The sequence below is a fragment of the Balaenoptera musculus genome, chromosome 5 (assembly GCF_009873245.2).
Source record: "Balaenoptera musculus isolate JJ_BM4_2016_0621 chromosome 5, mBalMus1.pri.v3, whole genome shotgun sequence".
Classification (NCBI taxonomy): domain Eukaryota; kingdom Metazoa; phylum Chordata; class Mammalia; order Artiodactyla; family Balaenopteridae; genus Balaenoptera; species Balaenoptera musculus.
In genome coordinates this window covers 52548261-52561942 of record NC_045789.1, presented here as the reverse complement: position 1 = coordinate 52561942, position 13682 = coordinate 52548261, and the positions used below count along the sequence as shown (strand labels likewise).

The 13682-nt window shown below is 39.0% G+C and overlaps 1 protein-coding gene across 11 annotated transcripts in view; it reads left to right on the top strand.

Annotated features, from left to right (window-relative positions):
• The window catches only part of RUFY3 (RUN and FYVE domain containing 3), a 90029-nt gene that overhangs the window by 63684 nt on the left and 12663 nt on the right, over window positions 1–13682 (top strand). For all 11 annotated transcript variants that reach the window (XR_005019918.1, XM_036852168.1, XM_036852166.1 and 8 more), the window contains 4 exons: window positions 8099–8191; window positions 9552–9635; window positions 11728–11895; window positions 12406–12503. Coding sequence is in view for 10 of the 11 variants with exons in the window: in XM_036852168.1 (XP_036708063.1) it covers window positions 8099–8191; window positions 9552–9635; window positions 11728–11895; window positions 12406–12503 (443 nt within the window). In the remaining variant the exon portion in view is untranslated. The remainder of the gene's footprint in view (window positions 1–8098; window positions 8192–9551; window positions 9636–11727; window positions 11896–12405; window positions 12504–13682) is intronic.

The window sequence follows — 13682 nt, the reverse complement described above, 5'->3', positions numbered from 1 at the left end:
GGAAACATTCTGCACAGCAATTTTCTAATGTGAGTCTACTGCTGTTATATTGAGGTAGTGTGGCGTAGTAATTAAGCATGCTCTCCAGAGCTAGACTTCTTGAATTTGTGTCCCACATCTGGCGCTTGCTAGCTTTCTGATCCTGGGCGAGTTACTTGAGCTCCTGTTCTTTGGTTTACTTATCTGTAAAATGGGGATAAGAAGAAGAAGAAGAAGAAGATTTTTGTGCAAATTAAATGATTTAATGCATAAGGGCCTAGACCAGTGCCTGACACATCATAAGCACTCAGTAAATACAATCGTAAATTTTATTCCCTCAGTCACAGGACTTGTGTTCTTGGCCTAACTTTATCTTACCAACAATATTAATTTATTCATATACTTATTTATCTTACCAGTAAGATTTATTTTCTTAAAGCTTTGAACTTTTAGAGATAGGAAAGCACTGGGTATAGACTTTATAAAGAGCAGACAAGGCTAATACGTTCTGCCCTCTCTCATTTCCATCTATTTTGGATTTAAAGGGACCAGTAAAAAACAAAACAAAACAAAAAAGACCTCTTTTCCCCTCCTGAGTTCTGAACCAATATGACAAAATGAGAAGAACTGAGCAGATGAAGGTAAATAAACATCCACTTTATGTTGGTAAAGCTGACTTAGAAAGTCCACTTGGATCTGCAGTCATCACTCGTAATACTTTCTCTGATGATGAGACCTTGGAAGGAGCAGTCCGAGGTGCACTGCGGTCTAGAGAGCAGACCCACTTGCCCAAAGTTACTTCTTTACGCATTTTAGGCCCACGGAGCAGAGAGAGAAATGGGCTGCCAGACCTGCCTCTAGAAAGCCTGCCTGAGCCTGGCTCCTCTGTACTTACATAGTAGAACAGGAACTAAGCAGAGATGATGAAAAGGGAGACTAGCCTGGCTGAGAGGAGTCTGCTCAGTTCCTTTCCTAGCCTCATTCAGGCACCTTCCCACTCTCTGTGGGAACTGAGCTCGGTAGGTGCAGAGGGGAGCGTTTCCACCATACTCTTCCCTCCAGTGGAATAGGGTTATAAACATTTCCCCTAGAGATACACTGCCAATAACATTACCTTGTCTTTGTAGGTGCTGTAAAGAAAAATCTCTTTAACGCTTAATGGCATCTTTTAGAGTGAGAACTTTGGAGTTCATTTCTTACTCTCTTAAAAATTATCTGTAGGGACTTCCCTGGTGGTCCAGTGCTAAAGAATCCGCCTTACAACGCAGGGAATGCGGGTTCGATCCCTGACCAGGGATCTAAGATCCCACATGCCGCGGGACAGCTAAGCCCGCATGCCACAACTTCTGAGGTCGCGTGCCTCAACTAGAGCCCACGTGCCACAAAAACTACAGAGCCTACACGCTCTGGAGCCTGGGTGCCACAACTAAAGAAGAGAAACCCACACACCACAACTGGAGAGAAGCCCACACACTACAATGAAGAGCCCGCACGCCTCAAGGAAAGATCCCGCATGCCACAACTAAGACCCAACGCAGCCAACAATAAATTGAGTACATAAATAAACAATAAATAAATCTTAAAAAAAAAATTGAACATTTAAAAAAAAATTATCTGTTGAAGGTCTTATGGAGGGTTTGTAAGATGGGTCCCAAGGCATGAGGTGACCACTTATACATTTTAGAAATAGGATTTTTTCAGGAGACCTTCAAGGTGGCGGAGGGGTAAGATGTGGAGATCACCTCCCTACCCACAAATACATCAGAAATACATCTACATGTGGAACAACTCCTACAGAACACCTACTGAACGCTGGCAGAAGACCTCAGACTTCCCAAAAGCCGTGTGGCTGACAGGGTCTTGGTGCTTCGGCCAGGTGTCAGGCTTGTGCCTCTGAGGCGGGAGAGCCAAGTTCGGGACATTATCCACCAGAGACCTCCCAGCTCCATGTGATATCAAACAGCAAAAGCTCTCCCAGAGATCTCCATCTCAATGCTAAGACCCAGCTGCATTCAACAACCAGCAAGCTACAGTGCTGGACACCCTATGCCAAACAACTAGCAAGAGAGGAACACAACCTCACCATTAGCAGAGAGGCTGCCCAAAATCTTAGTAAGGTCACAGACACCCCAAAACACACCACCAGACACGGTCCTGCCCACCAGAAAGACAAGATCCAGCCTCATCCACCAGAAAACAGGCACCAGTCCCCTCCACCAGGAAGCCTACACAACCCACTGAACCAACCTTAGCCACTGAGTGCAGACACCAAAAACAACGGGAAGTACGAACCTGCAGCCTGTGAAAAGCAGACCCCAAATACAGTAAGTTAAGCAAAATAAGAAGACAGAGAAACACACAGCAGATGAAGGAACAAGGTAAAAACCCACCAGACCAAACAAATGAAGAGGAAATAGGCAGTCTACCTGAAAAAGAATTCAGAGTAATTATACTAAAGATGATCCAAAATCCTGGAAATAGAATGGAGAAAATACAAGAAACATTTAACAAGGACCTAGAAGAACTAAAGAACAAACAAACAATGATGAACAGCATAATAAGTGAAATTAAAAATTCTCTAGAAAGAATCAAAAGCAGAATAACTGAGGCAGAAGAACGGATAAGTGACCTGGAAGATCAAATAGTGGAAATAACTACTGCAGAGCAGAATAAAGAAAAAAGAATGAAAAGAATTGAGGACAGTCTTAGAGACCTCCGGGACAATATTAAACGCACCAACATTTGAATTACAGGGGTCCCAGAAGAAGAAGAGAAAAAGAAAATATTTGAAGAGATTATAGTTGAAAACTTCCCTAATATGGGAAAGGAAATAGTCAATCAAGTCTAGGAAGCGCAGAGAGTCCCATACAGGATAAATCCAAGGAGAAACATGCCAAGACACATATTAATCAAACTATCAAAAATTAAATACAAAGAAAACATATTAAAAGCAGCAAGGGAAAAACAACAGATAACATACAAGGGAATCCCCATAAGGTTAACAACTGATCTTTCAGCAGAAACTCTGCAAGCCAGAAGGGAGTGGCAGGACATATTTAAAGTGATGAAAGGGAAAAACCTACAAAAAAGATTACTCTACCCAGCAAGGATCTCATTCAGATTTGACTGAGAAATTAAAACCTTTACAGACAAGCAAAAGCTAAGAGAATTCAGCACCACCAAACCAGCTTTACAACAAATGCTAAAGGAACTTCTCTAGGCAGGAAACACAAGAGAAGGAAAAGACCTATAATAGTAAACCCAAAATAATTAAGAAAATGGTAATAGGAACATACATATTGATAATTACCTTAAATGTAAATGGACTAAATGCTCCCACCAAGACATAGACTGGCTGAATGGATACAAAAATAAGACCCGTAGGTATGCTGTCTACAAGAAACCCACTTCAGACCTAGGGACACATACAGACTCAAAGTGAGGGGATGGAAAAAGATACTCCATGCAAATGGAAATCAAAAGAAAGCTGGGGTAGCAATTCTCATGTCAGACAAAATAGACTTTAAAATAAAGAGTATTACAAGAGACAAGCACACTACATAATGATCAAGGGATCAATCCACGAAGAAGATATAACAATTGTAAATATATATGCACCCAACATAGGAAGACCTCAATACATAAGACAAATGCTATCAGCCATAAAAGGGGAAATCGACAGTAACACAGTCATAGTAGGGGACTTTAACACCCCACTTTCACCAATGGACAGATCATCCAAAATGAAAATAAATAAGGAAACGCAAGCTTTAAATGATACATTAAACAAGATGGCCTTAATTGATATTTATAGGACATTCCATCCAAAAACGACAGAATACACATTCTTCTAAAGTGCTCATGGAACATTCTCCAGGATAGGTCATATCTTGGGTCACAAATCAGGCCTTGGTAAATTTAAGAAAATTGAAATTGTATCAAGTATCTTTTCCGACCACAATGCTATGAAGCTAGATATCAATTACAGGAAAAAGTCTGTAAAAAATACAAACACATGGAGGCTAAACAATACACTACTTAATAACCCAGAGATCACTGAAGAAATCAAAGAGGAAATAAAAAATACCTAGAAACAAATGACAATGAAAACACGACGACCAAAAACCTATGGGATGCAGCAAAAGCAGTTCTAAGAGGGAAGTTTATAGCAATACAGTCCTACCTCAAGAAACAAGAAACATCTCAAATAAACAACCTAACCTTACACCTAAAGCAATTAGAGAAAGAAGAACAAAAAACTCCCAAAGTTAGCAGAAGGAAAGAAATCATAAAGATCAGATCAGAAATAAATGAAAAAGAAATGAAGGAAACAATAGCAAAGATCAATGAAACTAAAACCTGGTTCTTTGAGAAGATAAACAAAATTGATAAACCATTAGCCAGACTCATCAAGAAAAGAAGGGAGAAGACTCAAATCAATAGAATTAGAAATGAAAAAGGAGAGGTAACAACTGACACTGCAGAAATACAAAGGATCATGAGAGATTACTACAAGCAACTATATGCCAATGAAATGGACAACCTGGAAGAAATGGGAAAATTCTTAGAAATGCACAACCTTCTGAGACTGAACCAGGAAGAAATAGAAAATATAAACAGACCAGTCACAAGCATTGAAATTGAGATTGTGATTAAAAATCTTCCAACAAACAGAAGCCCAGGACCAGATGGCTTCACAGGCGAATTCTATCAAACATTTAGAGAAGAGCTAACACCTATCCTTCTGAAAATCTTCCAAAATATAGCAGAGGGAGGAACACTCCCCAACTCATTCTACGAGGCCACCATCACCCTGATACCAAAACCAGGCAAAGATGTCACAGAGAAAGAAAAAAACAGGCCAATATCACTGATGAACATAGATGCAAAAATCGTCAACAAAATACTAGCAAGCAGAATCCAACAGCACATTAGAAGGATCATACACCATGATCAAGTGGGGTTTATCCCAGGAATGCAAGGATTCTGCAATATATACAAATCAATCAACGTGATAAACCATATTAACAAATTGAAGTATAAAACCCATATGATCATCTTAATAGATGAAGAAAAAGCTTTCAACAAAATTCAATACCCATTTATGATAAAAACCCTCCAGAAAGTAGGTATAGAGGGAACTTACCTCAACATAATAAAGGCCATATATGACAAACCCACAGCCAACCCACAACCATTTCCTCAATGGTGAAAAACTGAAACCATTTCCTCTAAGATCAGGAACAAGACAAGGTTGTCCACTCTCACCACTATTATTCAACATAGTTTTGGAAGTTTTAGCTACAGCAATCAGAGAAGAAGAAGAAATAAAAGGAATCCAAATCGGAAAAGAAGAAGTAAAGCTGTCACTGTTCGCAGATGACATGATACTATACATAGAGAATCCTAAAGATTATGCTACCAGAAAACTACTAGAGCTAATCAATGAATTTGGTAAAGTAGCGGGATACAAAATTATTGCACAGAAATCTCTTGCATTCCTATACACTAATGATGAAAAATCTGAACGAGAAATTAAGGAAACACTCCCATTTACCACTGCAGCAAAAAGAATAAAATACCTAGGAATAAACCTACCTAAGGAGACAAAACACCTGTATGCAGAAAACTGTAAGACACTGATGAAAGAAATTAAAGATGATACCAACCGATGGAGAGATATACCATTGTTCTTGGATTGGAAGAATCAACATTGTGAAAATGACTATACAACCCAAAGCAATCTACAGATTCAATGCAATCCCTATCAAACTACCAATGGCATTTTTCACAGAACTAGAACAAAAAAATTCACATTTTGTATGGAAACACAAAAGACCCCGAATAGCCAAAGCAACCTTGAAAAAGAAAAACTGAGCTGGAGGAATCAGGCTCCCTGACTTCAGACTATATTACAAAGCTACAGTAATCAAGACAGTTTGGTACTGGCACAAAAACAGAAATATAGATCAATGGAACAGGATAGAAAGCCCAGAGATAAACCCACACACATATGGTCACCTTATCTGTGACAAAGGAGGCAAGAATATACAATGGAGAAAAGACAGCCTCTTCAATAAGTGGTGCTGGGAAAACTGGACAGCTACATGTAAAAGAATGAAATTAGAACACTCCCTAACACCACACACAAAACTAAACGCAAAATGGATTAAAGACCTAAATGTAAGGCCAGACAGACTATAAAACTATAAGACTCTTAGAGGAAAACATAGACAGAACATTCTGTGACATACATCACAGTAAGATCCTTTTTGACCCACCTCCTAGAGAAATGGAAATTAAAAAAATAAACAAATGGGACCTAATGAAACTTAAAAGCTTTTGCACAGCAAAGGAAACCATAAAGGAGATGAAAAGACAACCCTCAGAATGGGAGAAAATATTTGCAAATGAAGCAACTGGCAACGGATTAATCTCCAAAATATACAAGCAGCTCATGCAGCTCAATATCAAAAAAAGCAAACAACCCAATCCAAAAATGGGCAGAAGACCTACATAGACATTTCTCCATAGAAGATATGCAGATTGCCAACAAACACATGAAAGGATGCTCAACGTCACTAATCATTAGAGAAATGCAAATCAAAACTACAATGAGGTATCACCTCACACCAGTCGGAATGGCCATCCTCAAAAAATCTATAAAGAATAAATGCTGGAGAGGGTGTGGAGAAAAGGGAACCTCCTGGAGCTGTTGGTGGGAATGTAAATTGATACAGCCACTATGGAGAACAGTATGGAGGTTCCTTAAAAAAATAAAAATAGAACTACCATATGACCCAGCAATCCCACTCCTGGGCATACACCCTGAGAAAACCATTAATTCACAAAGAGTCATGTACCACAGTGTTCATTGCAGCTCTATTTACAATAGCCAGGATATGGAAGCAACCTAAGTGTCCATCGACAGATGAATGGATTAAAAAAGATGTGGCCCGTATATACAATGGAATATTACTCAGCCATAAAAAGAAATGAAATTGAGTTATTTGTAGTGAGGTGGATGGACCTAGAGACTGTCATACAGAGTGAAGTAAGTCAGAAAGAGAAAAATAAATACCGCATGCTAATACATATATATGGAATCAAAAAAAAAAGAAAGGTTCTGAAGAACCTGGGGCAGGACAGGAATAAAGACACAGTCATAGAGAATGGTCTTGAGGACATGGGGAGGGGGAAGGGTAAGCTGAGACGAAGTGAGAGAGTGGCATGGACTTATATACACTACGAAATGTAAAATAGATAGCTAGTGGGAAGTGGCTGCATAGCACAGGGAGATCAGCTGGGTGCTTTGTGACCACCTAGAGGGGTGGGATAGGGAGGGTGGGAGGGAGGGAGACACAAGAGGGAAGAGATATGGGAACATATGTATATGTATAGCTGATTCACTTTGTTTTAAAGCAGAAACTAACACACCATTGTAAAGCAACTATACTTCAATAAAGATGTTTTAAAAAATAGGTTTTTTTAATTAATTAATTTTTTTATTTATTTTTGGCCGCGTTGGGTCTTCATTGCTGTGCGCGGGCTTTCTCTAGTTGTGGCTACTCTTCGTTGTGGTGCGTGGGCTTCTCACTGCGGTGGCTTCTCTTGTTGTGGAGTGCGGGCTCTAGGCAAGTGGGCTTCAGTAGTTGTGGCTCGTGGGCTCTATAGCGCAGGCTCAGTAGTTGTGGCACACGGGCTTAGTTGCTCTGCGGCATGTGGTCTCTTCCCAGACCAGGGCTCAAACCCATGTCCCCTGCGTTAGCAGGTGGATTCTCAACCACTGTGCCAGCAGGGAAGTCCAGAAATAGGTTTTATAACTAAATATAATTACAAGTTATCCATGAGGACACCTTTGAGGTAAATGATTGTAAGATAACATTGTGGTACTGAAAAAATGTTCACACAAAAAGTAGTAATAGATATTTTTTATTTTTATCTTTAAAGACGTTTCTCCTAAGTTCCCTATAAGAACATTTTCATGGGGCTATAGATAGCTTTCTTTCCTTCTAAGAATAGCTCAGCCTGAAAATCATGTCCTAGCAGATCATGAATTATCTTATCCTGTGTTTAGTGAAAGAAAGATAACAGATTATTTTTAAAATTTTATCAACAGCTTGCAGTTGCAAACAACAGGATTATTACCTTGCAAGAAGATATGGAACGAGTTAAAGAGGAAAGCTCCTACATATTGGAATCTAATCGGAAGGTTAATCTTACTAGATTTATGAAATATCCCCAGAGAGCATGTCATGTGTCATGGGGGGGGGCTGCCTCCAGAGGACTGTTTGGTAGCTGCGAGCATTTGCATATGTTAAGTGCACCGTTTTCACTGAGGGTCCAGGCACAATTGAGTGAATGGCAAAGGTTATGGGAGGGTTATGCCCCTTCTCCTACAGACACTCCTTGGCTTCACCACCACCTACATCTGTTTAGAGACTTCAATAAACAGTCTAATTTGATGTCTTGTTTTTATGTACTAATGATTTGTACTATATTTAAGTGTTCTGTTATATTAAATATACCATTATTTTTAGACCATGTTACTGTTTTGTAAAAAGTGTTTATCTGATATCACTGGGAAAGAGTTACCATATAAATGAATTTTCTAGATAACTCAATCCCTTAAAGTATAGGGTTGGATCCATAACATCTTATGGAAAAGCCCAAACAACCTTTTTGGCCAACCCAATACCAAACTTTTTATATATGTCTAAACAGATATTTTGCAAACCTTTTGTATATTGCACAGTTCTAAGCCTTCTTAAGTGGAGGATGTAATTGAACACATTTAGCCCTTTGTGATGACTGAATATCATAATTATCAACATTGGCAATTCTGTACTGAGTGATAACGGTGCTACTTTGGTGGGCGTCGGCTATTGAAATTGATAGAGCTTCTAGCTCCTGAGCTTAAATATTCCCAGATTACTGTGGGTGTTTTTTTCTGCCTTTTATTTCACTGGCATCTATTGCTTCTTACTGCTGTTAGCATTACTCTCTCTAGAAAGGTCTCCCTCCTCATGCTTCTAACCTGCTGTGACCTAGGAATCCAGAAATCCAGTTATTAACCTTCTTAAAGAGTAAGCACCTAGGCTCTGCATGGGGACCGACATGAGTAACATGTTTGCCTTTAATGCACGGACTTTGTAAAAACAACTGTGACTACTCAGCATTTTCGCACGAGCTACTGATGTTTAGCTCTGACCTCTCTGTATGGGTGGAGACACCAGATGTGAGATCTCTGGAGTAGGACTGCATTCCTGTTTGAACCTTTGGCCCAATTTATAGTTTACAGTAAATGCTATTTTGTTTTCAGAGGCTGATTTTTTAAGACTTCTACCACTTGGTTTAGTAAACCATCTTAGGACTTTAAACAAAATGGCAAGAAATTCCCAGTTCGGCTTAAGAATACTTACTAAACTTCTTCAGTTTCTTTGTTGTCTTCGTTCATTATCATGCATGTTTAGGTATGATCATTTCCCTTACTAAGTAGCAGTGCTAGTGTCCACTAATTGTATAAATTCTTTAAATCCTTAAATATGTACTATTTTATTTATCTTTTCAAGGGCCCTAAGCCAGACAGAACTTCAGAAGGGCAAGCACTGAGTGAAGCAAGGAAGCACTTAAAGGAGGAGACACAACTACGACTGGTAAACTTTGCTTAGGTCCTAATAGTTCAGGAACACATTAAAACCCCTACCTAGGGGTATTATCTCACAGATCAAGGCATATCAGTAGTGTTCTAGCAAATTTTATGGATCCTATAAAATAGTTTCTCATTCTTTTAACCCATATTTCCTACAGTGCTTCCTCAGTCCTTTTTCTGAGCATTCTCAACAGCCAATGGAATTTTACCAATCTTAATCTTTAATTTATTTTTGCTTTTATAGTTTGTGTTGCAAAAACACTAGGTATATAGAACCTACTTTTTTCTTTTCTTTTCTTAATTAATTAATTAATTTTTGGCTGTGTTGGGTCTTCGTTGCTGTGCGTGTGCTTTCTCTAGTTGCAGTGAGCAGGGGCTACTCTTTGTGGCAGTGCTCAGGCTCTAGGTGCGCGGGCTTCAGTAGTTGTGGCTCGTGGGCTCTAGAGCGCAAGCTCAGTAGTTGTGGCGCACGGGCAAAGTTGCAGAACCTACATTTTTAAACTATGCTATCTCCCCTCCTGCTTCAGTCCTCACCCCGGCAAAGATATGTCTCCTTGGATTGGGCAGCTCTTCTTCTCCTTAAGAATCATTAATTTAGAATTGTACGCTTTTATTTTTAGTTGTTATTTCTGAATTTATTCTTGTTCTTATACATAAACAGAAAAATGTACATCAGTATTAGTCTTAAGATATTTTGAGAAATTAAAATAGATATATATACATATACAAAAGAATGTATAATAAGAACTAATACTCCTATAATAGATTTTATCCAAATATTAGTATATTAAATACACCCGTGGTATTAGTACATTAACTCTTCTTATAATTTAGATAGTATGACAACCAAATAATCCCCCTCCAATAATGTCTCTAACAGTAGGGAGAAGCCTAAAAATAAGGGGTGATCTGATTTGTAGTTTGTTATCACAAACAGTGTATAGAACAGAATTTCAGGTTATTTTATAATGTTACTTTAACAGTGTTATTTAACATCCTTGAAATATTTATCATTTTCCTTCTGTGTGTTTGTGGATTTGATCTCAAAATACTTTCCATAAGGAAGGTCCTAGAAATAATATATGTCAGCATTTTAAGAAGCAGTCTGATTTGTCTTCTGTCATGCTAACCATGTACAGAAGAGTGCCTCAGTTAAGTGGCAAGTGAGAAAATTTTACACAAAATTTTCCACATTCTCGTACCACATTAAGATAAATGTTCATTAAAAGAGAAAGAAACCAAGCAAGTAGGCAAGGTTCTGAATGTGCCCTGGGCACAGCATGGATGCAGAAGAACCTCAGGTCTTTGTACCTCTGATCATCCAAATAATGTTGCAGTAATAATGGTTGAAACAAAAATAGGTCTCATGATAAGTGAATAGAAAAATTCAGTTTGCCGCTCTATTTAAAATAGATAACCAACGTGGACCTACTGTATAGCACAGGGAACACTGCTCAATATTCTGTAATAACCTAAATGGGAAAAGAATTTGAAAAAGAATAGATAACGTGTATACGTATAACTGAATCACTTTGCTGTACACCTGAAACCAACACAACACTGTTAATCAACTATACTCCGATATGAAATAAAAATTTTTTAAAAAAAGAAAAAACTCAGTTAGCCATATTGACCATTCCCTGTAACTGAGATGTTACCTTGGGGACCCAAATTATCTTTTGGGTTCCCTGGGCTCTTGAAAATGTCAACAGCCTCCAAATGAAGAGAATTCCAACTGCTTCATTTTGTGCTGGCTGCTGTAACACTTAATATATATTTCTATAATAAGATATGACATCAATTGTTTTAATATCTAATGAAGTGACTCAAGTATGTGTGTATTTTAGACATATTAGATAGCACTATGTTTGGCCTACCGAGTTTTTCAGATTTGTAAATTACTGAGTAAATGGTACTCTAATTATCCTAATTATTATTATTCTTTTTGTTAATGTCTCTGTATTGAATGATAGCTTATAGCCATTCTGCCAGACTTCAGACCTGAGAGTTTTGGTCTACCTTGTCCTGTGGAATTTTGTGGTTTGCACTTAGTTGAGGAAAGAGAGAATAAGTAATTTGTTTTCCTTTCGGGGCAGGATGTTGAAAAAGAACTGGAGATCCAGATCAGCATGAGACAGGAGATGGAACTGGCTATGAAGATGCTGGAGAAGGATGTCTGTGAGAAGCAGGATGCCCTGGTGTCTCTGCGGCAGCAGCTGGATGATCTCAGGGCTCTTAAGCATGAACTTGCCTTTAAGTTGCAGGTAGGCTCACCGGCTCTCTAAAATCCCAGGGCTTCCCGCTGCCCCTCTTCTTCTCTAGAATCACACTTTAAATGTAAGAGGAAAGAGTCACATCTCATTTTGAGGCTAGCTACCAATAAACCACTTCAGGAATCGGTCTATCCTAGGATCCTGTATTGCTGTTCTGGAAAGTCATGGCCACTTTTCACGCTGTAACTGGGCAAGAGGGTCTTTTTTATCCTATAAGATAATTTCTGCTCTCCAGCCTAACTTGCCAACTGAGTTATATAGGTAAATTGAGGTACTTTCCGATGTTGATTTTTGAGACAAAACTGCATATAACAATACCAATCTTAAATGTTGCTTCTTGCTTTTTTCTACATTTGGTAATTAACTGATACGCAAATATATGAGCATTTCTATTTCTCTAGTTCCCGCTTACCATTGGGTTCAAAAGGTATGTGTGATTTGCTGCAGGATTTTATGTTATATGCAAACATAAGCATCACTCATAATTCTTTTCCATAACAGAGTTCAGACTTAGGAGTAAAACAGAAAAGTGAACTAAACAGTCGCTTGGAAGAGAAGACTAATCAGATGGCTGCTACCATTAAACAACTTGAACAAAGGTAAAAGCGCTGTTTCTTTAGTGAAACACTTAGGGCGTTCAGTCCTGGACGTGAAGACAATGCGCTGTGCATTTGGCAGAGAGTATGTGGGAATCTCCCAGCTTAACACCAGGCATGCAAGTAGAAAGAAAGCCAGTTAAATTTTGTGTTTTTTAAAGATGTCACTAAAAACCATTTTAGTGTCACGTGTTAGAGGAGGGACACTTACAAGGATGAAAGGACTTTTAAATCTGTTTGTGATTCTGTTACTGTTCATCACTCAAGTCTTTGAAGACTTTGGTGCTAGGTGATGGAGGGGTACTGAGGGCCCTTCTAATAACTGTAACCCCTTTCCCTCCTCTCTCATCTCCTTTTCCTCTCTGCTTTCTCCTGAATAGTTCTATAGCTTCTACTGTCACATCCCGCCCACAGCTCTTAGATCTGTCGGTCTCCCGCTCTGTCCTCAATCTGGAGACCAGTCTTGCATTTTCATCCCCTGACCAGCTATTTCCCACCAGTACATACAATTCAATCTGCCCAAAGTACATCTTCTCCCTATGCTACTCTTTTCTCTTTCTGTCTGAAGCCACCATGTTCTTCCTGATGACTCAGCTGCCAAGAGAGATGGCTAAGTCTTCAAGATTGAATGAGCCGCGGCACCCATGGTCATTAAGCGTTGCCAGCCTGTGTTGCTACCTCTTAACACCCACTGATCACCCTTCTTGCACCTGAGCAAAACTAAACTACTTACTAGACATGCTTCCCATTTTCCCCATCCATGTCTTGCCTAATAGTTTCACCAATTAGAAATGCCCTTTCTCTTCCCACTTCCTTGTTCTTCAGATACATTTTTTATGTTCAGGCTTCAATGCCACCTACCCAAAGCTTCCTCTAACACTTCTTCCCAGCTAAAAGTAAACTGCCAATTTGTACTAGTTGGAATTCCCATAGCCTTATATCCATACCTATCCATACTGCTTATAGCACTTCTGACTTTGTCTTACCTTATAAACCTTTATATATGTATCTTCTGATGAGAGTGTGAGTTCCTTGACGTTAGTTAACTAATCCTTTAAGTTCCCTTGTTGGATCTGTCACAGTGCCTTGAATGTCCAAGGCATTCATTTAGTAAATGCATGGATGAAAGGGTGAATGGATGGCTTCTTTTATTCAGATGGTTCTTGACCAGGGTGGGTCCTG